At 35.6% G+C, this 25,442-nt stretch overlaps 1 protein-coding gene across 1 annotated transcript in view; it reads right to left on the reverse strand.

The window, feature by feature from the left end:
* TLK1 (tousled like kinase 1) overlaps window positions 1–25,442 on the reverse strand; it is a 42,526-nt gene that overhangs the window by 13,760 nt on the left and 3,324 nt on the right. Inside the window, exons 2-11 of the mRNA XM_005415851.3 lie at window positions 25,053–25,124; window positions 20,594–20,669; window positions 17,955–18,001; window positions 17,483–17,569; window positions 16,310–16,399; window positions 15,376–15,468; window positions 14,095–14,205; window positions 12,287–12,423; window positions 10,788–10,976; window positions 3,443–3,509 (exon numbers count right to left, since the gene is read on the reverse strand). Coding sequence (XP_005415908.1) covers window positions 3,443–3,509; window positions 10,788–10,976; window positions 12,287–12,423; window positions 14,095–14,205; window positions 15,376–15,468; window positions 16,310–16,399; window positions 17,483–17,569; window positions 17,955–18,001; window positions 20,594–20,669; window positions 25,053–25,124 — 969 coding nt within the window. The remainder of the gene's footprint in view (window positions 1–3,442; window positions 3,510–10,787; window positions 10,977–12,286; window positions 12,424–14,094; window positions 14,206–15,375; window positions 15,469–16,309; window positions 16,400–17,482; window positions 17,570–17,954; window positions 18,002–20,593; window positions 20,670–25,052; window positions 25,125–25,442) is intronic.

Raw genomic sequence — 25,442 nt, forward strand, 5'->3', positions numbered from 1 at the left:
TAGAAGAAAGCACTGCTTTTCTCTTAAAGGCAGAAAAATTCAGAAAGATAAGGCAAAAGCCTGTTTCAAGAAATTTTTCTGTTCATGAACCCACAGGTAATGGGATGTTCATGGTTTTGTTCTGCACTGTAGGGATGCTATTTCAAATGAGAGGCAGCTGGGTTTTGTACCTCAGCCAAGGAGATAAATTATCTGGGAAGCGCTCTGAAACTGATGTACAAAAAAAGAGAAAAAAACTGAGATATGGGCAATTATAGATTCTGTACAAACCAACAGATTAAGAAAAGACATGTAAAATATTTTAAGGCTGAAGTGCAAATCAAGTAAAAGAATAAAAGAGAACATCATTACAGCAGAAACATTCTTAAGGTGCTGATACAAGACACCAAAACCAATCTAATTAGAAAAGTTTCTTCCATTTGTATCTTATTAAAATTACAAATTAAGAATGCGCATTGCGTAAGATTTTAAGTGCAACTTCAAAAGAAGCATGTCAGGTAGGAGCACATTCCTTAACTAATTTCAGCACCTAATTTTATCTCATCTTTATTCTACGCATTAGGAAACAATGAAATAATTATTTATTCAGGTCCTCTAAAATCATAAAGATTTCATGATGCCTAATTTGTGGAAACCTATGTGTCTATACTCAAACTGAGAAACATACTCATTGAAAGATACTGTAGACAGGGTTATATTAATTTCAGAGTGAGAGTTTCTGGGACTTGAAAATTTGAGGAAAGGGGAGATAAAATTAATCCATATCAGAAAGCTCATAATTATGGAATTATTTCAACTGAGAAGGAAAAAGGCCTGGCATCTGATATATATTTTTTTAGTAGCAGCACCCATCACCACCTCTTGTTATTTTGGCACAGCCTTTTGCGCAGCCACATGGTATACCAAACTGGAATACTAATCAATCTTTTCTTTAAGAAATAAAAAGAAAAAAAATCAGAAGAAAGAAAAGAAAAAAAGAAACAAGTATCACAAAAAATTTATATATTTGTTTTTTGAAAGAAGCCAGATCATTTCTCCAATCCAATTTATTCTCTGTACAACCCAGTGGTGCTGGTAAAAGCAACAGGGCAACAAGCCAGGGCACAAGGGGATGGAGGCACAAGTCAGCAAGGTAGAGAGTAAATGCCATAATGATACAGCATTTTCACAAACACATATCCTGAAGCAACAACTGTATTTGTATGATCTAAAACACATATTAAATGACCACATATCCAATGAATTGAGGAGTCTGGACTAGATGATTTCAGTGAGTACCCTGAAACCATCCCCATAAGTGATGAAAAAAAACTTCTCATCCCAAAACAAGATATGAGATGAACCTCCATGGAGGAAATGAAAATCAAATTCCTAGTAATTTAAAAGCTGGACTAAGTAGCACTGATCTGCCAGCAGTGCTACTTATTTTTTCTAAGATACAGTGTCAAGAGTTGAGGTTTTTCCTGTCTATATAATGTTAAACTCTTTTTTTCTATATTTACACACATCCCTGCAGTTCTCTGCTAAATACCCTGAAATGATAGGCAGTTCCTCATAATCCAGTAGTCCTTTATAAAGAATTTCAGTCCTTCTCTCCTCACAAAAGGCCACACACTTATACACACAATTGTCTATGTTCTTCCCAAAGGCTAACAAAAAAAAATCCATCAGTTATGCCTCTTTTGGACCTTTTTGTTCATATATTATGCAATTCAGTGGTTCTCAAAATGTGGTTCATAGGCCAATGTTAGTCCAAAGAGAACTGGCTGGTTGCATTGTTTCCAGCTGTTATTTAGGACACTCAGGCTGTGAATACCTTTAAGCAAGAATAAACCAGCTTAGCTGCCTCAGGTCACTGCTATATAAAAGGAAGTGAGAAAACAAGAGCCTCTCTCCAGGACCAAAGCAACTAGCTGGAAAAGAATTTCCTGGGTAGCAGTAGGAAAAGAAAACTGGTGGTGGCAGCATGTACAGGGCACCAAAAATGAGAGCACCAGGAAAGCATCTCAAGAGTGAAAAGGAAGAGGAGCAGTCAGCAAAACAGCATATGCTGACGGAATGAAGAAAACAAATGTAAATAGCAAAGAGGCTCAGGGAAGAAATACAGCCATGTAAAATGAAGGTAACAAAATTGGTGTTATTAGTTAATGACAAAATCTGTATCACATATAAGAATTATAATGTAAGAATGTATTTTTATTATTTTCTTCAGATATAGTCAAGTATGATTTGCTGAGAATAATATTTGTTTTGCCCCTGGCATTTAGTCAAGGAATTTCCATCTTTTGCAAAGTACTCCAGCATTGATGCTCAAGGTGAAACCAAAATTCCAGTATTAAATGATTCTGTAACAGCTTATTTCATCTATCATTTGAAATCCCCATTACACTTCCATAAAGTTAAAGCATGGAAAAAAAACCTACAGGATTTCCTAACAGAATTTCATGTGAAGCTGGAGCTTCTAAACCATTAACAACGAAGAACAATGTGGGCAGTCGACTTCACCAGTGCCAGCAAATTATATGCAGATTTCCTACTACAGATTCAAGTACTTTCCTGTCATATTCTTTAGAAACAGCTGCAGCTTTCTCAAGGGGCCCAGCTCAGTTTATTAGAGTAGGATTTATAACAGGTGGCTTGTACATTTGAAGAGAACGGGCCTGAAACAGACTTGCAACATTTCAAGGGGAAAGCACTATGACCTGTTTTGACTCAGCAACTCAGGAATTACTACTCAGCACATATAAGTCCTTTTCTTTCACTCTTGTTGAGATATTTCTGTCTGCAGAAATGCTTTGCTTAAATGACCAATACTTTCTTCATATAATAATTATCTCACTACACAGAATTATTAGAATGATGGGGTTCAAGAAAAAGGTTTTTTCAAAAGTCAAAGCCAGGAGTAAAATATCTGACTGCAGAAATAATTTAGGACATAGAGAATAGATTTTCCATAAAAGTAGCAAAATTATATTCTGTTAGGGAATATGCTAACTGATAACAACTGAAGTGAATACTGCAGAGGATGAAAATGTTATATTAATTCAGAAGTACAATGTTGTGAATTAGACCTTTTTAAAGGCCAAAAACCAAAAATAAAGAGCCCGTGCATCAAACTTGGCTGGCTCACTGAGCTGTGAAACAAGAGCTCAGAAAGCGGAAGGGGAAGGGCAGGATCAGCGGCATCATCACTGTTAGCACTCTTAGAGGGATTTAAGGAACCAGGACAGTGTTACACTGGATGGACTCATTACTGCTCCCCTGTAATCCCAGCGCTTATGAAAAGTTGCACAAACAGAAACAAAAGGAAGGCCACTATTAGGTATAAAGTAGTACAGCACTTTCAGTATTGGGTTTTTTTATCAGACAGTTCTCAACAACCTATCTCTTCATTTTGACAGTACTAATTCTTATGGGTCTGGCCACGATTAAAAAAACATACCTTTTTGAGATGTCCTAATCGAAGCTTGAAAATTTCTTCCTGTTCATGGTACTCTGCTAGCGTCAAACTGAAAAATGAAACAATAATGTAATTATAACTTTTATATGGTGGCAAACAAAACAACAGCATTTTTACTTAAAAACTACAGTATATCCACTGTCTTGTTATTTAGAAGTCACTACAAGTACTAGAAGTATATTTTTGAACATCTGAACATCTTGGATTTGTCATTTCAGGGTCAAAACATACCCACAGAATGCCTATATCTGGTATTCTGCAATATTAACTGCCTCTCCCATTGAACGACTTTGCTTCTTCCAGATAACCTGTAATTACCTAGGTGCATCTTGAATCATATCACCATCCCTGATTTCAGCTGATGCTACTCCACTGCTTGGTTCTCAACTCTAACACATTCAGAAATTAGACAAGAATGATAACACTGGATTTTTGAGCTGTGATATACAGACAGTAGTGCAAAACCATACATTTCAAATTCATTAGCACTACATTTTGCATGAAACCACAAATTCAGCTTTGAATTCACATGTGACTCTCCTGCTTGTCCTCTTTGCATCTTCCTTTTCTTGGCAATTTCTGGCTACAAATAATTCAGTGGTCCCTCACTGTCTATAGACTTGCTCAGACATAAAGCCAGTTATCATGCAGAGAATCTGGACTGTTTGCACAGATTAGTAACTAAGAAACCTGAGAAACTAAGAAAATGATTGCATGCAGTATCCATCTGATGAACAAAAAGGACAAACCCAAGAGACTTAAGTTCCAGATACAAAACCATGCACATATGAGGAAGAGAAACAGTGGATGAGGAAGGAGAAAGAGGTGTGGTCTCCTTGAAAGGGTTCACACAAATCCCTACAAAAGAAACTAAAATTACACTTTTTATTGTTTGCCTAGACCTAATACTTCTTGCATGATATAAAGCTAAAACTCACAGTATAATATGTTCTCACAAAGTCCATATTTCTGTGGGTTCAACTATCAGCTGGGAAGATCATTATGCAAGGTGGTTAGAAGACTTGCAATATAAACATGCTGTTTATATTGCAAGTCTGAGGACTAGAATGTCTTGAGAATCACCAACAGTTTTCCCAGACATGAGGGACACTAATTCAGATTTCTCTTACAGCAAATGCCAACCAACTTCAACAAAATTTGCTGAAATCTAATAGACTATGAGACTTCTTCCTCCCATTTAAACTTCAAGTTTACCACAGTTTTCAGAATTCCAACACCTGTATTCTTATCGCATCTCAAAAGTTGTTGATATAGGAGTGCATATTTTTCAGATAAAATCTGGTGGTTCTGAAGCTTTCATAGAGCCCTTTCCATTCCTGCTATTATAAATACAGAATTTTGCTGTCCATTTTATGATTTGACCAGAACAGAAAACTGATTCAACCACATCTCAGTGAAATTATTGAGGGTTTTTTTAACCACACCATCTAAATTTTCAAGAAATTGGAAAGAGCCTTACAAGACTGTACTTATTTAATCAGCCTTCTGGGTCTGTAACATATAGGAAACACTCAGATCAGGTGACAAAAGCACCCATCATCACATCCTGTCAGAATCTGAGAAGTAAGCCATCGTTTCTTTTAAGACATGCCATACAAAGTTACCCTGCATCTTTGTTTTCTTACTGGAATTCAGAGCAGTCTTGTATTACAGTCAATCGACATCCCCGAACACTCTGAAGGCAATGGAGGGAGGAAATTTGCCTCTCTGAGAAAGGCCTCTTACTACCAGATTTTGGGACCTAACATTTATATTCTTTTCCTAGCAGAATCTCCTCTGGGTTTACACAATGTATGCTACATCTTAAAAGAAGAGGCATTACAGCAAATGTAAAATGGGCTGTCTCCATAGCTGAGAAAGCTGGCAATGTACTTGGACTTCGTACAGTCCAAGCACCAGCAAGAAACATCAGAAACAAATGCTCCAATTTCTGCTGTAATACATCTACCAGCACTATCACTAAAGAAATGCAGACCATGCTAGATGACTTAAAACAATATCCCCGACACTTTTTCAATACTTCTACTAAAACAGCAAATTACTCTGAAGTGGATTAATTCCTCAGTTAAAAAAGACCAATGCCGATGTTTACAAGGTTAAATATTGTCATTTCCGGATTCTTGTGTACACTATGAATTACAGGTTTCCAGAAATACAGATAGTAAAGATGGTCTTTCTCAAGAAAAAGAGTGAGTATTTTAGGTGACTTTGCAAAGCTGAACCACCAGTAAAACACACTCAAAATACGAAGTTTATGACATGACCTATCTGAACTTTCAGTGAACACTGACAGCCTAAAACCACAGATCCCCTTAAAAACTAACATAATACAGAAAATTTGGTCCTATTTCTAAAACCTGAGGTGTCCCCACAGAGCTAAAGTGCCTAGACTGCTCTAGCAAGTATTGCCTTTCAGAAAGTCCTGAGACAGCCCTCTTGAGCACAGAGCACAACTTGGACATCATATTGAAAACATTAAGATTCAAAGTCACTCTTACCATGTTTCTATGCCACAATCCAATAAATGATTGTTTTCCATTTTTCTATTTCCTTACAAATCTAACTCTATTAGAAGCACAGCATGTTTAACAGCAATCTAAAACTGTCATTACTGACCACCACATTTTGGAGAAAGGCATATAAACACAGAGCTGTACACAGATAAAGTAACTTTGGATTTTGTTCATTTACTTCTGAAAAACAAAACTTGATTCTCTTATACTCAGAAACACTTTTTTTTAGGAGTTTATTAGTTTTATCTAAAAATACAGTGTACTTTGTATTAAAATAGCACACAACTAAGAGCAGTAAGCCAATAACAGTGTCTGTTTTCTGGTTGTAGGGCACCAGCTCACTGCAGAGTCTGAAAACATCCTACCAGCCTAGAGACTGCTCCGCATCAGCCTACCACGCTCTACCTGCATCCACTCACCACACCTTTTGCATGACAGTGGCACGCTGGAGGCACCTTTTGAAAACAGAATTGCAGAATCACATAATGTCTGGGTTGGAAGGGACCTTAAATATCATCTGGTTCCAACCCTCCTGTCATGGGCAGGGATGCCACCTACTATACCTGGTTGCTCAGAGCACCATCCAAGGCACCTACAAACACACCACAGTTTCCTGCAGAAGGGGTTGCTCCTTTATCACCTGAGACAGACATGGAGGGAGAAAGGTTGAGGAGCACAGGGTAGGGACATCAGCCAGAAACAAGGCTGCTGCCACGTAAAGCTGGATAGTCAGGCCTGGGGCTAATCTGAGGAGCACTGGGGAAGAAGGGCAGCTGGGAACAGGTTGCATGAATTAATATCGAACAGTCTGGTCCTGACCATGATCTTCTCTGCACAAAATTACTGTACAATAAATGCTGTATCCTAATAATTTTAATTTGGCTGCTGTCTGCAGCCAAATAAACTCTGAAACACATGCAATGAATTCCAGAAATACTCCAAAATGCACTGGACATATTCTGTGTAGGTAGCATAATCCTCCTGTGACATAAAGAGCCACAATGTGCTTCTCTCACTTGTTGCTGGAAGAAAGCAGATAGCTTTCCTGGCCTGAAAGGCTTGACTAGTACCAATTAAAACTTTTTTTTTTTAATTAGAAAGAATAGCCCTTTCAGAGGCTTATGTTTTCACCACCAAATTTCAAACGTTTTGACAAAATATACATGTGTTGACATAACAAGTCTTCTTTTCACTTCTTCCTCACAAGTACAGACAAAACTTTCTACAATCAAAATTCTTTTACTAGTGGGTACAGACAAGACAAAAAACCCAAACTAGCCATGTGTTCCTTGGTTCTCCCAATGATCAAGCCTGGTATGTTTACAAGCATCTTTCTTCCCACCTCTGCCCTGCTGGAAAATCATCCTGGATACACAGGCACAGCAGAATGCAGGCTCCCAAACAGCCATATACACATTCAATCCAAGTTCTCTGGCTACAATTTTTGAAGCTCTTCTCTTTGGTCCAAGCTTATTTTCACTCCAGTTGCCCAAATTTCTACAAGGATGAATAAACTCCAACCAAGTCAAAACCTTTCATGATGTCTTTTCACCCATTGTTTCCATGTCTGCCTTAGAAATAGACTGCCTCAGGAAAGGAGCTGTCTTTACTTGCCCAGTAAAGCCCAGACACATTGTTGGCACTTCAGCCTGAAAAAGTTCCTGAAAATATTTTTATTTGTTCCATACAGAACAGAACGCTCCTGCTATGATGCATTTGTTCAGCCACAGTCACAACCCTGCCATCTCTCTCTGCTCCCCTAGTCCAAATGACATGCAGGGACAAGGATGCTTACAGGCTGCCATGGAGGAACTGAGGAGCACTTGAACAGGTGACAGGGAAGTGAATACAACTGAAATGGATGAAGCTGCAGAAAAAGGATTCCACCATCTAAACCAAATAAAATATTGCTACTAGAAACTGCTGTCTTGTGAAATAAGAGCTGCTTCCAAAAGGTGGGGACTTGAATTATACTCTTACAGAATCCTCCCTCATGTCTTCAAAGAACTTGGAAGAGAGTTTTCAAACAGATTTTTTTCCAGGGCTAAAAAGGCAACCTCTACTTCAAATAATTTTTTTTCTTTAAATATATTTAAATTTATTCCTTTCACATAAGACTAATAAAACTACTTTGCTCAGTAAAAAACAGAACTCTTAAAATTGAAACTACTTTTTAGTTTTGGCTTAGGCCACAAAAAGGGGAAGAATGATGGAAAACCAAGACAGTGTTTAGACTCATGTGCTCCATGTTACTTGAAGCACCAATCCACCATTCACTCACAAGACACTCCCAAACTGGCCACTTTTATAGCAGTAACTTCAGAGCAAAAAGTCTGCTTTTATATTCCTATCAGAGACCACAGTAAATTCAGCTAAACTCAAACAATGTCCTTATTAAGAATGCCTCAGGCAACATCTTCAGTCTGTTTCAAAATAGTTGACACCTGTTTGCAGAAAAACTTCAATACTCCTGATTGTTACGAAGCTGCAGATCATTTTGTCTCATCAATACCAGAAGCTGGAGATATTTTTAAAAGCAAACAATGCAGTGGTAAAGACACCTGTTGCTAACAAACCCTAGCGAGTCATTTGTATGTTTTAAATAAACCTGCTTGATCACTTGTATGCATGTTGTATTAATTCACTACTGGTTTAGTTCATTAATCTCAAGCAGCTCTGCACTTCCTCATGCCTCATAAAAACAGAACCTTTTCCATTTGACTATACTAATTAAGATCATTACTGTCAAAGTAATGGAGAAACAGTGATAAGCAATGTAATAGGAGAGAATCACATAGAGCACATGACAAATTTGCTCTAAAATGGAAGTACATAATTAATGTCTTACCAAGATGCACAAAACAATTAATTCTGTACTGAGAAGCAGAAAGGACTCAACACATAATACTACAATACAAAGTTATAACAAATCCTAAATACAAAAAACCCCTTTCAAGAAAAGGCCTAAGAGCGTAATGTGGCTAAATGACTCTGTGATCACAGGATGCATTACAGATCTCCTCAAAGATCTGAAACAAAATCTATAAGCTTATGATATAGGCAAGTAATCTCATATCTAGATTATATAATGATCAAACTATGACACTTAAATGCAAAACAGTTTTGATTCAATTACTGCTTACATTTTTGCTAGCATTAGATGCAAAAGGACAATTTTCATTGTTCTCCTGACAATTCCATAACAAGCAAGCATTTTCATGTGTCATTTAACATGTAACTGGTTAAGCCAGATGAAATTAAAATTTGCAGTCTTTAGTAAATTGGAAATTATTTAACACCATGTAACACTAGAAAATATTCTGAAGTTTATTACCAAGAATCCATCTTGCCCTACTTAAAAATTAGAACATGTTGTCCGCATTTTTTCCCCAATTTATATTTCATCATCTCTCAAAGGAGCAATAAGATTATGGGAGTATAACCAGTCAAATGTTAGCAAATAAAAATTTCTGTAAATTTTCAGGTATTTTCCATTACTTAAATGTTACTTTCAATAACAGGAGGGATTACATTCAAACACACAGTAATATATTTTTAACACAACAGCAATATTTACTGTACTATTCTGAAGTATTAATTATGGCCTAAGAAGAAACACAGGCACTAAGCATTACTAAAAAGTCACAATGAGCAATGACTCTTCAGCTCTCTACCAAAACAGGAGTAATGCTAACCCAGATTTGCTTACATTGCCAACCTTACTACTGTATTTTCATGCTATTTTTGTCACAGTAAAACAACTTCACAATGTGAATTTTAAGAATAATGCATTATGCAAAACACATGCAGCTGTCTTCAAAGGGATGGTCCAAATGTATTTATTTATCAGATCTAACCAGAGCAATTTATATACCCTCCATCCCTGCAGGTATAAATTATTGCCTCCACATGTGAGAGGTGGCAAGTGACTATGCTCAATACAGGTAGCTTACTTCTGCAAAGTAACACAGATTAGTTTGCTACTCTTTTAAATCCTAATTATTTACTTTTTATTTAAAAATAAACTAGGAACAGATATACTATCAGCTGCAGCATATTTGCTTAAAGGGCAGTAACTAATATCTTGAAGCAGCAATTTCATAAAATATTCAAATGAAATGTCAAGAACACATCTTCGTGTGCCTTGAATTATACCCTTTCTGTCTGCAGGAAAAAGATGTCCCCAGAAAAAAAGAAAGTTCTTAAAGGACTTTCAATTTTTATGTTTCAATGACAAAAAAGGACAACACTGTCAATACGTGAAATGGGATCAGTAACTTCTGACAGCTGGTCTCAGGATGTAGCATTCAGAAGGAGAGAAAAGATATTTCTATTTGCTTTAAGACATGTCTTCACAAACTAAAGGCTGAAAAAAGATTTTTTTTTTGTCAACTAGATACTGTTATATGGAAAAAAAATAATCTCCAACTAAAAGAGAAGCTCTTAAACCAACATGGATACAGAGAAGTTCAATTGGTATCAGTGACATTAGAAGACTAAGAAGACAGGATAAGGAGACTTCTAGTTCAGGGTAACATAAGGAACACTGCCTATCCCCAGAATGGGCCCTTCTCTGGTGACTTACCAAAAATAAATTGTACAACTTCACAGACAGTGCAATTGTACAACAACTTCATAGACAGTGGTGCAAATTTCCCTAGCATCAGCAAGTCCTTAGTGAGAATATAGCTGCTGAATATACCGAGTGCCTTTTTATGCTGTTATTTGAATAGAACACACACAGACAATATCTCAGAATTTATGTAAAAGACTGATTGAAATGTTAAACTTACAGCTGTGGTAAATTGGGTCTAACAAAGGGATCGTTTTCTGCCCCATTCACAGCTTTATTTTTCCTCTGCTTGGGTTCAGAATTGGCAGATGGTGCCTGAGAATTATTTGTAGTTGGAGGCTTTCGCTTGGCCAGGAGCTTTCTCTGCCTTTCAATGTCTTCCCTTTGTTGATTCACCCACTCTTGCTGCCTGTAAACCCCAAAAAAAAGCTTTATTAAAGTTTCATCAATTAGCATTTTTTCAAGAACTATCTTTTTAACTGATAAGGCATTTAGAAATTTAAAAAAACTTACTGAACGTGTGAAAATGTTTCCTAGGAGAATGAACACCAGTGTTCTTCATGAAGTGGAAAAATTTTGCTAAAGTTATGGCACAATTTATTTTTTAAATATATGGTGGTTTCAGGGGGATTGTTTGGTTTTTGTTGCTGTTTTGGGGTTTTGTGGGGTTTTTTGTTTTGGTTGTTTTGTTTTGTTTTTGAAAGTGCTATGCATGACTTCAGCATTAGAAAAAGAAAAAAAATATCTATCTGAGCTGGTGGATATCTTATTTTATACTATCAAAAACACTCCCTTGACAGCATCAATAGAGAGTACCTGATTTTTATGGGCCAAATACTGAATTGATCTTTTATCTTATCCCAAATAAACCATCAGTTTGGTTGTATGGCAAACGATTACAGCTTTTATGCAAAACACATCTACAGACTGTTTTAAGACTGTTTAAAAAAACAGTGTCCCAGGCAATCCCATAGTGCTAAGACTAAATACTGTCCTTCAATAACAAAACTCTTGGTTAATTTCTTCTTAAAATATATGTATTCTTCTATCTATAAATCTATCTGTACTTCCCATGAATCAGACTCATTACCAAAGTACTCCTTTGGAAGCACTGCATAATTATTTTACCACCATCTCTGAGAGCCTTGCAGAGCTCTTTTCCTTGGCCCCATCTCTGCTGAAATACCTGCTATGGTAGCTCTTTTCCAGGTGGTTGCTCTCCCCCATCCACTTGCACTAAATCTCATCTGAGGCTGCCAGATTTGTCACTGCTCCTTCAAAGCACTAAGGAGCTGGATGCCAGAGAAAGCTGCTGCCATGAGGATGTGCAGTAGCACCTATGTGACCAGTGAGAACTTCACAGACCTCATCTGTCCCAGTGACCACCAGGCATACTTGCTTAGCTTCCTGAAAAATCACTGATTCATCTTTTAATTCTATCAGCTGAGTTGAATAACTATGTGCTGCTTATTTACAACATTCATGCTTTTGAAAAGATAGGTAAAACAAAGTGGAACCAAACTGTTTTTTAAAGACAGACAACCTTAGCATTCCCTCACCTGATTAATGGAGTTCTATACTCTATTCTCAGTCTTCAAAAGGCAAAGCAAAATACAACATATGAAAAGCTGCTTCAATCCTAGAATATTAGTAATAAAAAAAGTCCACTAGAGGGAAGTAACAATTAGTGAGAACTTTAAGAATATAGCATTGACTAACTTCACAAGATTTTGAAAAGCAAAGCCATCTGTCCACTGTTCAGTAAATGAAGCACCATGACGAACTGTTGTAAAATGCCCCAGGCGTAATCTGTCTTGCATGCTCTTCTCTCTGCTTGCCAGCTTCTCCTGTGTGCTCTAAGAAAACAAAACAAAAAAAAAAATTCATATTTAGTAACACTAAAATGTTCAAAAAGTCAATAAAACACTCAGGGCTTTTCTTCTCCTCCAACAGCCTTTTAAGGCAAGAATAAGAGGAGTGTCAACAAAAATATGTTGTAGTATTTACCCCATTTATTCTAATTTCCACAGAACTCAAGCTGCAGTTGCCAGAACCAGTACTAGAGGACAATTTATGCACCAAATCCCCCCCTGAGTTTGGCTCTGTTTCCCTATAAAGTTTGCTGCTCTTCCTCATTAAAAAAGCACTTTATTAGAGTATCAGCATCATAGAGGATATAATTAAGATTCTATCTGTACATGTCTATTACAACAAATAACTGACTCAGATATGATAAAGAAAGCACTTCCTACACTTGGCCTGGAAATTCCTTGCCAGAGCATCTACGTTAGTACTGGTACCAAGTGACTTGGGGCAGGGATCTCTGTGTGGCATAGCACTGTGGGCAGCCTTGACTGCACTCAGATATCCACTTGCAGAAGTAAAGCAGATTCCCTTCTCAGACCAGCACTGCCACCACAAGCACCCTTGGGATGTGACAACCAACTGAGTCTGCCTGCTCTCCTTCAAAGAAAGAGCACTGTGAACACCTAATGCAAGGAAACCTCTTTGATTGCTACAAATGCTTTCTTCATAACAAATGTCTATGGCCCAAAATCACACACACAAAAAGTGAGAAGTTGTCAGAATTAAGGCTGTTTTTACAAACAGACTTCTAGACTGAAGAAGGGCTTTTCACAGGAAACATCCCTTGTGGGATTCTCAGTCTGAAGGTATGCACTTACTCTCAGGCCAAACAGATCTGATGCATGTTTTCCCTGCATTCCCTCATGCTGGAACTCAAAAAGATCTGCAATAATTTATTTATGACATGCTAGTGAGAAAACTCCTGAATCCTCCAATGGCTCCCTTTGTGCCATTGTGCATGACAGCAGGATCCAGCAGCTAGCACAAGGAAAGGCACTGGGGCTGTTTGTCTTATTTTGTACCTTAATTTCTAATAACACAATTTCCTATTAACTTTTTAAGATTTTTTTTAAATAGGCTATTTTAAAGAAGAGGGAGAGAAACAAGGTATCCTTGTCACCTAATAAATTGCTACTAGTTTAAATGTAATTGGTGTGAAATTTTTAAAAAGCGATTCTTTCATTAATGGTAGTATGAAGGCAGTCATCTTCATTTCCTTTTTTCCATGAATTCTGAGCTAACACAGCATTTTATAATTTTACATCAAAAACTACCATAGCCACTTAAGTGTCTCACAAAGACATCTCCTCTTCACAACAGATTATGTTCAGAAATTATTTTATCCAGTGTGATCTTACATTTTTTCCAGAAAATATGCCATATATTTAATTCATAACTTTAATTATTTGCTATTTTGAATTACTTATGATGGGCAAATCCTTAAATTAAAAAAGGTACATTTTCCACAATCTGAAAAAGGTTAAATGTTTTATTTATCTTATTCAGGTTTATAAAAATATTGCCAGATACAGACTGTGGATACAAAGTTTCAATCAAGTGACAAATGTGAAAAAGTTGAAGATAAAATGAAGGAATCATAATGGAGTTTTATAGAAATCTCCCAGCTTTTATCACAAAGATTTTCAGAGCAGTAAACTTACCTTTTCAATTAGAAGCTTCTTGCTCATGGAAATACATTTGTTTAATCTTTCTTTGTATTTTTCAAGTAGTTTTTGTTGTTCATCTATTTGTCTTCTAAGATCACAATTAGCCTAATAAATATATACAAAATATGAAGAGATATATTGAAACACTGTTTTTAAATCAGCTGTCACATAAAAGAAATATAACTATTTTCACATGACTAAAGTAAGGAACATACATGCATAAACACATCTCTTTATCTAAATAAAAATTTCATTTCACACATACATCCCTATCTATAGAAGGATGCCTTGATTCTTTTTTATTTCCTTTACATTGTCCTGCATTCTGTATTATAGAGCATTCAGCATAATGAGAAGATATAAAGACTCTGCATCAATCTCATGTTCAGCTCTTCACTGAGGGCTCCACTTACATTCAAACTGCAAAATTTTAGCATCAGATCTTTATATATGATTCTCAAGTCATGTGAATCCTAACATCTCCAATTTAAAAGAAAACAAAAAATTTTGCAATTATAAAAGTTTCAATGATCTGAGTAGGAAGTTTAACAAATTCTCTGTGTTCCAATTATACTTATTACCTTAAAAATCCCACAACAATATTATTTTGATTAAAAAAAAATAGTTTAGGCTTGTCTATCCCATACTGTTGAAGATGTGTTAAAACAATCTACATATAAAACTTCATAGTACATCATTGTATGGGTTAATATTTTTATGTATTGTACCTAAGTATGTACACATACAAACACTAAACAGACTACAAATTGTGAAACACAGGTTTGTTTCATATTTCATATTTCTTTTTTCTCTGAAAACAGGTCTTAGAGCATAGTATAGCTTTCAAATTGAAAGTAGTTATTCATTCCTGTATTTATTTCTGTCAAAATCAACTCCATTCTGAAAATGCCAACAGTTTTTCCACAGATAAAGGCTATTCACAATTAGAACAAAAAAAAAAACCTCCAAAACCACCCATTAGATGAATTATAATATGAATTTAAGGAATTAATCAACTGCCTGCAAATGGCATCAGCTTTCTTTGCACCTTCAGAAGTCTATAAACATATTTAGTCATTAACAAGTTGTAGCACAGAAGCTGAAAAAAACTTATACATTTCATTATACAGACTTCTTAGGTTTAAGAAAAAAATAACAAAAATTAAAAACTTGTTATAACTTTTTATTTAAGTAATTCTTTTAAAATAAAAACAATTGTCCTCATATTCAGTTTGCTGTTCTGAATAAATACCTTTACCCATGTCCAACACTTACCCTGAGTAAGTCATCTATACGACCTTCTTTCTTTTCCAAGTCTTGATTTTTATTACTTTCTAGTGCAGCTAATTTCAGCATTGTGAGATCAGTCTAGAAAGAACATTTTGAAATATTTATCCTTTCCTTTTACAACTACAGCATTATTCTTTTTATGCTTATTAGGCAGAGAAATAAATTACTTTAAAACATTCAACAAGACCAGAAAAATCTTATTTTCAGGTGTTTGGAAGTGTCATTAAAGGTTCTTATTCAAAATCACTTTCCCTCTTCATGAGGACAACTGTGAACAGTTGGGACAAACCATTAGCAGGATTAACAGATTTCATCACCAACTGAGAAGTTACTGTACATAAAAAAGCATAAAAAACAGGGCAAGAATGTAAACATCCACTAATTAATTTCTCTGTATCAGTCAACAGGTAAGCAACCTTTTTCTGACTAATGTGAAAGAACAGATCACATCAGAAATGGCAGAGAGAATTAAACAGTTGATTTCAGCTTTTAAAAGTCATGTCAGAATTGTGTTGATCATTTTGATTGCCATCTCATCCATCTCATTTTTCTTCTTCAATGTCGGATTTTAAATGCAGTATGACAATGGCAGCTGTCAATTCAAATACTGCCTGAAAAAGCAGCTTCTACTTCTAAAACCACACAACAGCTAAAATCTTGAGCAAAAACCTACCAATGCCATGGTCATCTATGTAATCATGAAGTGCCATGCTGGGAGCTGAGCAAGTGCAGAATACAAAACTCACCAGAGATATTTAAATTATGAGCTGCTGAACTTAACCAAAAAATGCTTCGGCAATTTTAAAAACCAAAGCTTTTCAAAGTCTTTAAGAGTTTATAAGAAGTTAAAAGACAAAGAAATAAACATAACTACTTTTTTTTTCCCCTGCAATGTAAAGTGATCTACTCAAAAAGTTACCTGAGTAATTTTAATAGATAACTGCTTTGGTTGTGTGAGAGGGTGGTCCCCAAAAGCTAATGAAGTAGGAGAAGGACTATTCTGTCGAACCTGAAAAGCATGAAAGCAAAGAATTTCAGATACAGCTGTAGTATTTAATTATGAGCATAGCCTTGGTACAACTCTTGGCAGGAACATCTCAAAGAAACAGAGAAATAAGGTATTTTTGTACACATGCCACCACTGGGAGCACTGCATTGAGAGCTATCAGTATGGCGTTACACACCACTTGCAGCTCAGGAAGGATGCAATACATTCTCTGAGAAAAGTAAGATTGTCACTTTTGGGAAACAGACTGAAAGATTTAAGACAATACAAGACTGACATAAGGTAATGTTAGTCTTACAAAGACTTATTTTTCTGATTCTGAGTTTTCACAACTCAAGAATAATGTGAGTTATTTTTGGAATGTTTAGTTCTGATGGGACAACCTGAGAGGGGAAGCTAGCGCAAATCAGAAAGCAAATCCTGTTAATGAACCTAGTTTGTGCGAATGAGACCTTTTTCAAGCTGAATTCCAAAATCTGTATTACACTCCATATTGTTGGCAAGACCAAGAGGATGCCTGAAGTTGAAAGCACATGGAATAAAAGCTGAGGTCCACCTTCAGAGAAACAACTCTTTTCTGTAACTGGCAAAATTTGTTTAGCCATTTAGCACGTTGGTATGCCGGGCACTGAAATTGTGCTTACGAGAAGGAAAAAAAAGGAATTAGCACAACCAAAGAGAATTTTAGAGGCAAAAGGTATCAATTATTGAAAAAAATTACAATTTATCAAAACCTCAGCTTTTGAAGTCCCAAGTTAGGGGTCCAAGTTTCCTTAAAAGTAACAAAAAAAACTCCCCTTTTTTGTGTGAGGCCTACGAATAGACATCATTACAACATTTTAACATTTATTCAACCTTTTACATAACTACCTTGTATTTAAAAAGACGTTTAAGAAAAAACAACCCAGTGTTAACAGAGAATTTAGTTTTAATACTTCATTTGATTTCTTTTTTTCCTGGTGGAAGAATGAATTCTTTCCCAGGACTCGTTCCTTTGTAAACTCCCCCCTTGAATACATATTATTTCCAATGTTTCAATTTTAGGCTATAAAACCATGTGGTGCAGTTATGAAGTTGCAGACTTACAGAAGAAGGAGCGGAATGTGAGTTCTGAGGAGAGCGGATTGCAGGAGGCACGCCTCGCACTGGGCTCGAGCCGTTCCCACCTTGGTACTGCGGAGCACACAGGGACCCCCAATGAGTCAATCCTCTCAAAATACATTAAACATCTACTGAAAGTACACACTACATTCTACAGCTCATCTGTACACAGAATTTTAAATCAGATTCTATCACTTTTATCAGTGCAACCTTTAGCTGTCTAAACCGCAGTGTGAAAGATAATGGTTTTTGTATTTTAGTTCAGTTCATGTCCATCAAGAGATGACTGCATCTCTACTTCAAGGTTTAATACTCGGAAGCATACAGAAAGAAAAGAGAAGTAATCTCTCAAGAGGCCTGTCCATTATAACCAAAAATGCTGTAGCATCGAAAAAAAGCTAAAAGGATATTTTAGAAGAAAATTTTAAAACCAAAGTAAAATTCACAAAATTCTTACCTCAAAATAGTCACTAATCTTGTGACCACGTCCCCCAATATTCTTTCCTGCAATAAATACAGCAATACATTAGAATTGGTTAAATAAATTACTTGTGGAGATGTCTTACATTTTTACCTATAAAATGTCCCCCAATATTCTTTCCTGCAATAAATACAGCAATACATTAGAATTGGTTAAATAAATTACTTGTGGAGATGTCTTACATTTTTACCTATAAAATAATGATAGTAAAATCTTACCACTTGTTAATTGGTTTTCTTTGATGTGGTAATACTTGATGTCCCTATATAGGTAATTAAGGGATTCCCAAAACAAATCAGATATTAAGTCACCTTCAATTCCTAAACCAGTTTAGAGTAGACTTTACAGAAACCCTAGACCTCTTAAAGATAACACAAAACTTATCTCTCATCCTACAGATCAAACCTTCTGTTTTAAGTCCCTCCCCTTTTCAAGGCCTATCTCAAAGCATCAAATTGACCACATCTACTAACATGATATACTCCAGGTGAGTTATTATGCCCACATATTATGTCCAAGGATTTTCCTAGGTGCCAGTAACAGTGAGGGCATAGAGAATGACAAGTATTTCCAGTACTCTTAACCTGATAATGAATTGGGTAACTCACAGTGTTAACTAGGGAAATAAAACACCAGAGATTGAGATTAGAATTTATCTTAAATGGATTGAGACTTCAGAAGAACAAACATGAATTTTATTTCTTCACCAGGAGGACCTGAGCTACATGTGGCATTCCAGAGATTGCACCTATACCTTATCCAATGCACAAATGTTTTCTTCTGCTTGGCCCTAAGATGACCCATAAATCTTAAGACTGGGCTTTTCTCCTGTAGAAGTCAGACAACCTGTTAGGAGACATCTTGGAAATGGACAATTGTTCAGAGCTTTTTATTTATAGAAAGAAATTTTTGCAATATATTAGGAGGTCATTACCCATAGATCCATAATTTTGATTTCCACTTTTTAGCAAAGATTTTCAAGCTTTTCTATTGTTTCAGCCCTGATGAACTCTCTCTAGTTCAATATACCTCTGTACTGACAATGCTGCATAATGCTGTGTCACTAAGAAGTAACATAAAAAACTAGAAACATTTGTCAGCCCTTTTTGTGTCAAGACTTCTAACAGAAAAATTTAGATAAAATAATTCCAAGACCTAGAACAGCACACAGCCAACTTCTCCAGTAGTTACCCAGTCAGTATATGCATTGCTACTACTTCCCTCCAGCCAATTCTTTACGCTCTGTAATTCTGCTAGTGATTTCTGTCCTCATGCTTAATTCTCATATTTCACTTTATCAAATTTACTTTCATGCAGGTAAAAGAGACAGACTACATTCCTCTTCAGTATGGAAAAATCTATTTGATGTCATGTTACAGAGCTCCACACTGAAGAAATACGTCAAATTATTTTGGCACAGCCAATTATGAATAGATTTATACTGATTTATACCACCTTCCAATTAGTTCTGTGTTCTAAACAATCCCTTTCTTCAACACTTATGGATTAATTTACATATTAAAAAGTCAATATCCTGGGTATGCAATATACAAGAGATTGATTTCTTGTTTTTTTCCCAATACAATAAGAGGTTTTTTGCTGTGCTCCAACTGTACTGTACCACTCCAAGAAGCTGCAGTTTCTTAGGCCAGCTCCTTGAGAATATTGCAGTGCAGACTACTCAGTTTTACTGCTATTGACAGTATAACAGTGATAAGATATTATTATCATATTTTCTATATTAAAAAGGCCAAAAGATTTCCATCATCTCTAATTTCAACACTCATTAGTAAGAGGAAGGATAAGCTACTAGAACAATGAAAATTGGAAAATTCATTCAGGTTCTTTGAACAAAGCAGGTGTCTACAAAGTAACACTTAGGAAGAAATTAATTTTAATCAAACAACATGATTATTCTACTAATAGCATGCTGCATTATGAAGACTTCCAGATATGGAGCCCATTGCTTTATATCTGAAGTGGCATTTTCTAGCTCTGTTAGAATGAAAAATAAAGCTGATGCAGATGTTATCAGAACTATTTCTGCTCCCCTTCTGATGAATTTTTGTCTTGAGGTTAAATTTCCACCAGTTCTCACCCAAAAGTCACACAAAAGAGAGGAATGACAAAAACTAAACTTTGTAAATATTAAATTAGAAATCAGTCTTATCATGATTTCCCCACCCCTCTGAACTACTACAATCTTCCACAAAAAAGGAAGAATATAATTAAGTTCTTATATATACCTGTAAATCAAGCATCAGATATTGTAATCAGTAATCCTTTTTTCCCCTTATCTACTGAAAAGAAATTCAAACCACAAGGTATTTTGCATGAGAAGAGTTGCTGTAATTCTTAACAATATTACAGAGTTGTATCGTAGCTGTGAGTTACACATGCAGTAGCCCATGATTCCTTTGGGTAATTACCAGTCCCATTCATGTTTTACTTGCCCATCCCTCCCAGTGACAAATGGGAGGGTGACAAGAATGCATAACTTATCATCCAAAATATAACAGCCATCTTATGTAAGCGAAAATGCAGAATTTTTAAGGCTAACAATCAAAACTGTATTACATGCAATCACTACCTAGTCAATTTACATTTTAATTTACCTTGGCTGCTTTCACTCTGAGTGTCTGCTTTTCTTTTTCTTCCTCTGGAAGGTTCTGACTGTTTCTTCTCTGGAGTCTACAAACAACAAAAAGAACATGATGCAACACAGGCTCTATTTATTTGTATTACTGCTGTATTATTATGAAATAAATTTAAATCCTCATCCATAAAACATGATTTCACAATTCAGCAGGGATGCAATTTCAGATCGTAGTCAAACTAGATAATATGATCTTTGGTCAATCAGGTACAAGCTAGAAGAGGTACTTAAGAAAGTGAGAAGTAATTCTTAAATTATTTCCCAAAAGGCAATTCCACATATTAATTCTGAAGCAATTACTCCTTTTCATTCATTCCAGGATTTCTGAACACCCATTTTTGTTTCATTTATGTTTATATTTTACCAAGATCTCTGTATTTAGTGTGGGTGTTTTAAAGCTTAATACTTAAGTGAAATAATCTGATTCTTGATGGTGTTTCCTACACACCACTGGAGCATAAACACAAAGTTCCAGTACTTCTATAGGAAGCCAATAATGTTAAACCTTTTCATAAGTGTAAAAGATATTTCCAAACTAATAAAAATTTGTATAGATTTCTAGAATCTGCTGAGAATTAAAAAGAAAGAAAAAGAGGAAAAACGAGAGAGCAAAAATTCCTCTAAATGTTAATATCTATCCACTTAGAAAGTGTCATCCTCCCCATATACTTTTATCTCAAGGAAAAGAAAGACAAGTATCAATGGTAAGTGATAAAACAGAGATCTGTTAATATTTCTGGAATAAATTTTTCTATACAGCTGCCTGGAAATTACAATCACCATGTACAACATAGATAACAAGAAAGGGCTGTGATCAGAAGCATCTCTAAATTGCATTTGCTCCTCTTTGATCTGAGGATTCAAACCAGTTAGTCTCCCCAATTTAGATAATAAAAGCTGCTCTCGTTCAGCATATTGCAGCTTTGTGTGTGTGTATTCTTCATGGTGCCTCATACATAACTGGAGGAAGCACAGGAGACATTACATGATCTATTTTACCAGTAAACCAAAGGTCCTTAATAGCTCAGACTAAATTTGAGATCAGTGACAAGATATTAATTCTCTCATGATACCATCATTTTCTAATTTTATTGCATCTGTCATTTGGTGCTCCAAGTATGCTTTCTTAACACAGCAAATTATATCAACATTCAAATTTCAACCATCAGTAAATCATTTCAAGGACCTTTCAATTCCAAAATCTTGGTGTGGATATGCTCAAACATGAATTTACTACAAATATCCAATAGTATTTATGTTGGCAAGAACCACTTTAAGCTACCTGTGATCCCTAGAAAATTTTTAGACTAAAAGAACAAGCAGGACAAGAAAGGTCTTCCCTACCTATACCATGTATTTTTTATGTGTTTTGACTCTTGTGTGTCAAAATATCATAAAGATATCTTTGGAAGTTTTACAACCATAAATGCTGTATTATCAGGCTGTAAATTAAGTTTAAATTAAATATATTTTATTTTAAATAAACTCATCCAACTGACATCTGCATCTTCTACAGTGCTAGCATACATTAGCAAAGTATATAACACAGACTTCTGGAAATGGAGTTAACTCAAGACTATTGATTCTAAAAGCAGAAAGCATAGCTTAGAAATTTAACTTTAATAATTTGGAATTATTGCCAGGTAAATAGGTAACATTAAGCTACCTTTCCACTAACTAAATTGAAACTACTTAACCAAGCATTTTCATGTTATTCTTGTTTTCCAACTTTCAATTCTGCAGTTACATTCTAATGTAGTAATTTTTACCAACCATATCAAGAAAAAAAAAGTTTAAAATCTAATTAATGAAAAGCCACATAAGATTTCCCCCACCAAAACTAGTTTCCAGCTGCTGTGGCTTGTAAAACCAGCCATTTAAAGAGGTTTATAGTTTCAAAACTCAAGTAATTCACAAATGTCTATTTCCTTAAGCTCTTCTGATTTCTTTCAGTGTTTAATTTAACCTTCCAAACCAGAAAGTACTAGCACACTAATGAGGTTATTAATGAGGTTACTCAACAAGGTCATGTTCCCCTTTTCTAAGCACAAAATTCGCATGATAATGTACAGCACACATCAATCACTAGAAAATGTACTCCAAAATCCTTCCTAATGAATGGAGTCCTATGAATTACAAGAAACTGAAGGCTAATGGGGCTGGGGAGTATCTCCCTGGTAAATGAAGACTGAACCTACTTTCTGTAGCTGCCAAAGCATTTACATATAGTCAAGATTTAAATTAAAATCTTACTATTTCATAAGCAAGATAAAATACTTTTAGGGTTAGATTAAAGTCACACACAGCTTGGCATACTAGCAGAGCCTCATACATCTTGGTCTTGATCCTAGTTTTCCCCTCAATTTCACTGTGCTTCCCCTGAGTCTTCCCTTCACATTCACAGATTTAATGTGCCACTTCATGATGAAAGCACAGAGTAATGACATGAATGCATCATCAGGGTTTGATCAGAAATTGACACTCTTGCTAGAAATTAATTTCAATGATTCTGAGATTTGCATATCTACTTTTTTTTTTTCTCCCAAGATCTACTGCAATACAACAGTGCTCTTCCAACATCAAATGATGGCACTGCCTCCCCAGTGAGCAAGTCTGATTTCCATATACTACCATCACTGTAACTATGAAGCCTTCAAGGTCATGCTATTAAAACAAACAAAAACCAGCACAACAAAGCAATCCCACAACTTGTTTGCAGTACTAAGATCTACAGCTTACTTTTTATGGTACTTTAGCGTATAAGTAACCCGATGTAACTTTAATAACTGTAAAAATTTATTAACATACTTGTATTCACTCTATTACAATTATAATAGAGTGAATACAACTAACAACTTCTGAAAAAGAGTCAAGAAAATGCATTTTGCTACTCAATGTCAGTAAGACTCATCTTTCACTGTGCAAAGGAGCACAGTGGACTTCTGTGCAGGGGCATTTTTGAAAAATATGTCAATTTCTATTTTAGAATACAAGTCTTAAAATATTTTAAAGACAAAATACTATCCTTACTCAGAAGCAAGACCTGAGGTTAAAACACTGTGCAGAGACTTTCAAACTCACATGCCTTGGAAAATCTTTGCCTCTGTATCTCATGTATAGAACTGTAAAATAACATTTTCCTACGCCAAAAACTTATTACGCATGTAGTCAGTGTTCTGAGCTCATTCATCTCCTCATAGATATGGTTTTCTGTCAAGGAATTGCAATAATGCATCATAACCTTCAGGCTACTGCAGCACATTTCCATTCCCACACCTACATCAGAACTGCATCACTACCCAGAGTATTTCTAGGAAAAGCCATGAATAAAAACAACAGGCAGACAGAATTTTCTGGTTAAGAAAATAGTCTATGCAGTTGGATGCATAATCCAGCTGGGAAAGGTGAGGGGGAAAAAAAACATAGCTGAGCTTTTTTCAACAAGAAAAACAAATCACACATACAGAACTTTTATTTATAAGGTATCAGCTTTGGGAACCAATTAAATTCACTTGCTGACAGCCCAGTAAAAAAGCATCTTGTAGTGACTGAGCAAATGAACAATCAGGCCCCAAAGTAAAGCTCTGACATGAAAATAACACCAACAGCACATTCCAAACAACCATCTCTCCAGCATGACACAGCGTCACACAAGGCGTAGCCTAGGCCAGAAATCCACTCCTGGTTACAAAGGATATAATCTTATCCACACAATCTGTGACACACAGAGGCAAAACTGTCAGACACTCACCAACCCCGAAATAGGTACATTCTAAGAGCTGTAGTATTAGTGCAACTACAGCAATGCTCATCACTAAGAGGAAAATATTCTACTCAAGGCAAGTCTGAGCTGTGCACATTTAAACCTAATAAAAGCATGAATCCTTTTTTTGGATTACAAACTCGATTTAGGTAAGAAAATACACAGTGACAACTGCAGCTTTTACAAATAAAGATGACGTCTACTAAGGATGTCTGTCCTTGGCATAAATCCCCATTTGGAAAGAAAACACAGTAAAACTAGTTTCTAGAGTATTTTCAAAGATTCATCCAAAGATCACTCAAAGCTATCTGTACTGATGAAACACTTTTTACTTATGAAACAAAAGACAGCAAACTATGTAAGCATTTTCACCTCCAAAGGCTGTATGCATCCTCAGACCATGACTACATAGATAACAGAGAAGCAGAAGCAGCTAGTTTCATGACCCAAAATGCAAAGAAACACACTTCTTGTAGTCACGGTTCCTCTTCCAAGAGATAATGTCTTCCAGTAATTTAAGCTCTTTCCTACCTATCTGAGTAGTCTGCATTTTACTTTAAAAGCTCCTATACAAAATATGGCATCAAAGAATAAAAATAAATTACTTGTTAGCATTAAAATTCTGAGGTAATAATGATCTGCCCCATACACTTACCTCTGACTCTTTATCACTTAAAGATCCCAAGCTTCCAAAACTGTGATTTGAACTCTCGTTATTTGTTGAGGCCTACCAAGACAAATAAAAAACTCAGCATTATATACAGAATTATAAAACATAATCCACTGTTACCATTCACAGTTACAACCAGTAACAGTAATTTCATGCTCTCATGGAAAAATTAACTATAGAGCACTTGTAACTGGAAAGGGGGAGAAGAAGTTTGACAGGTGAATATTTTGACAGGGGACAATAAATTTTGAATTTCCATTGCTTTTGAGCCAAGTAAAACCCTAGCATATTCAAAACCACTGGAGAAAGTTCTAGAGACTACTAGAATTTTTCAATTTTTGAAGAAAAAGAGGTGTTAATTAAAACAAGTTTTAA

Source organism: Geospiza fortis, unplaced genomic scaffold (assembly GCF_000277835.1).
Source record: "Geospiza fortis unplaced genomic scaffold, GeoFor_1.0 scaffold112, whole genome shotgun sequence".
NCBI classification, from domain to species: Eukaryota; Metazoa; Chordata; class Aves; order Passeriformes; family Thraupidae; genus Geospiza; species Geospiza fortis.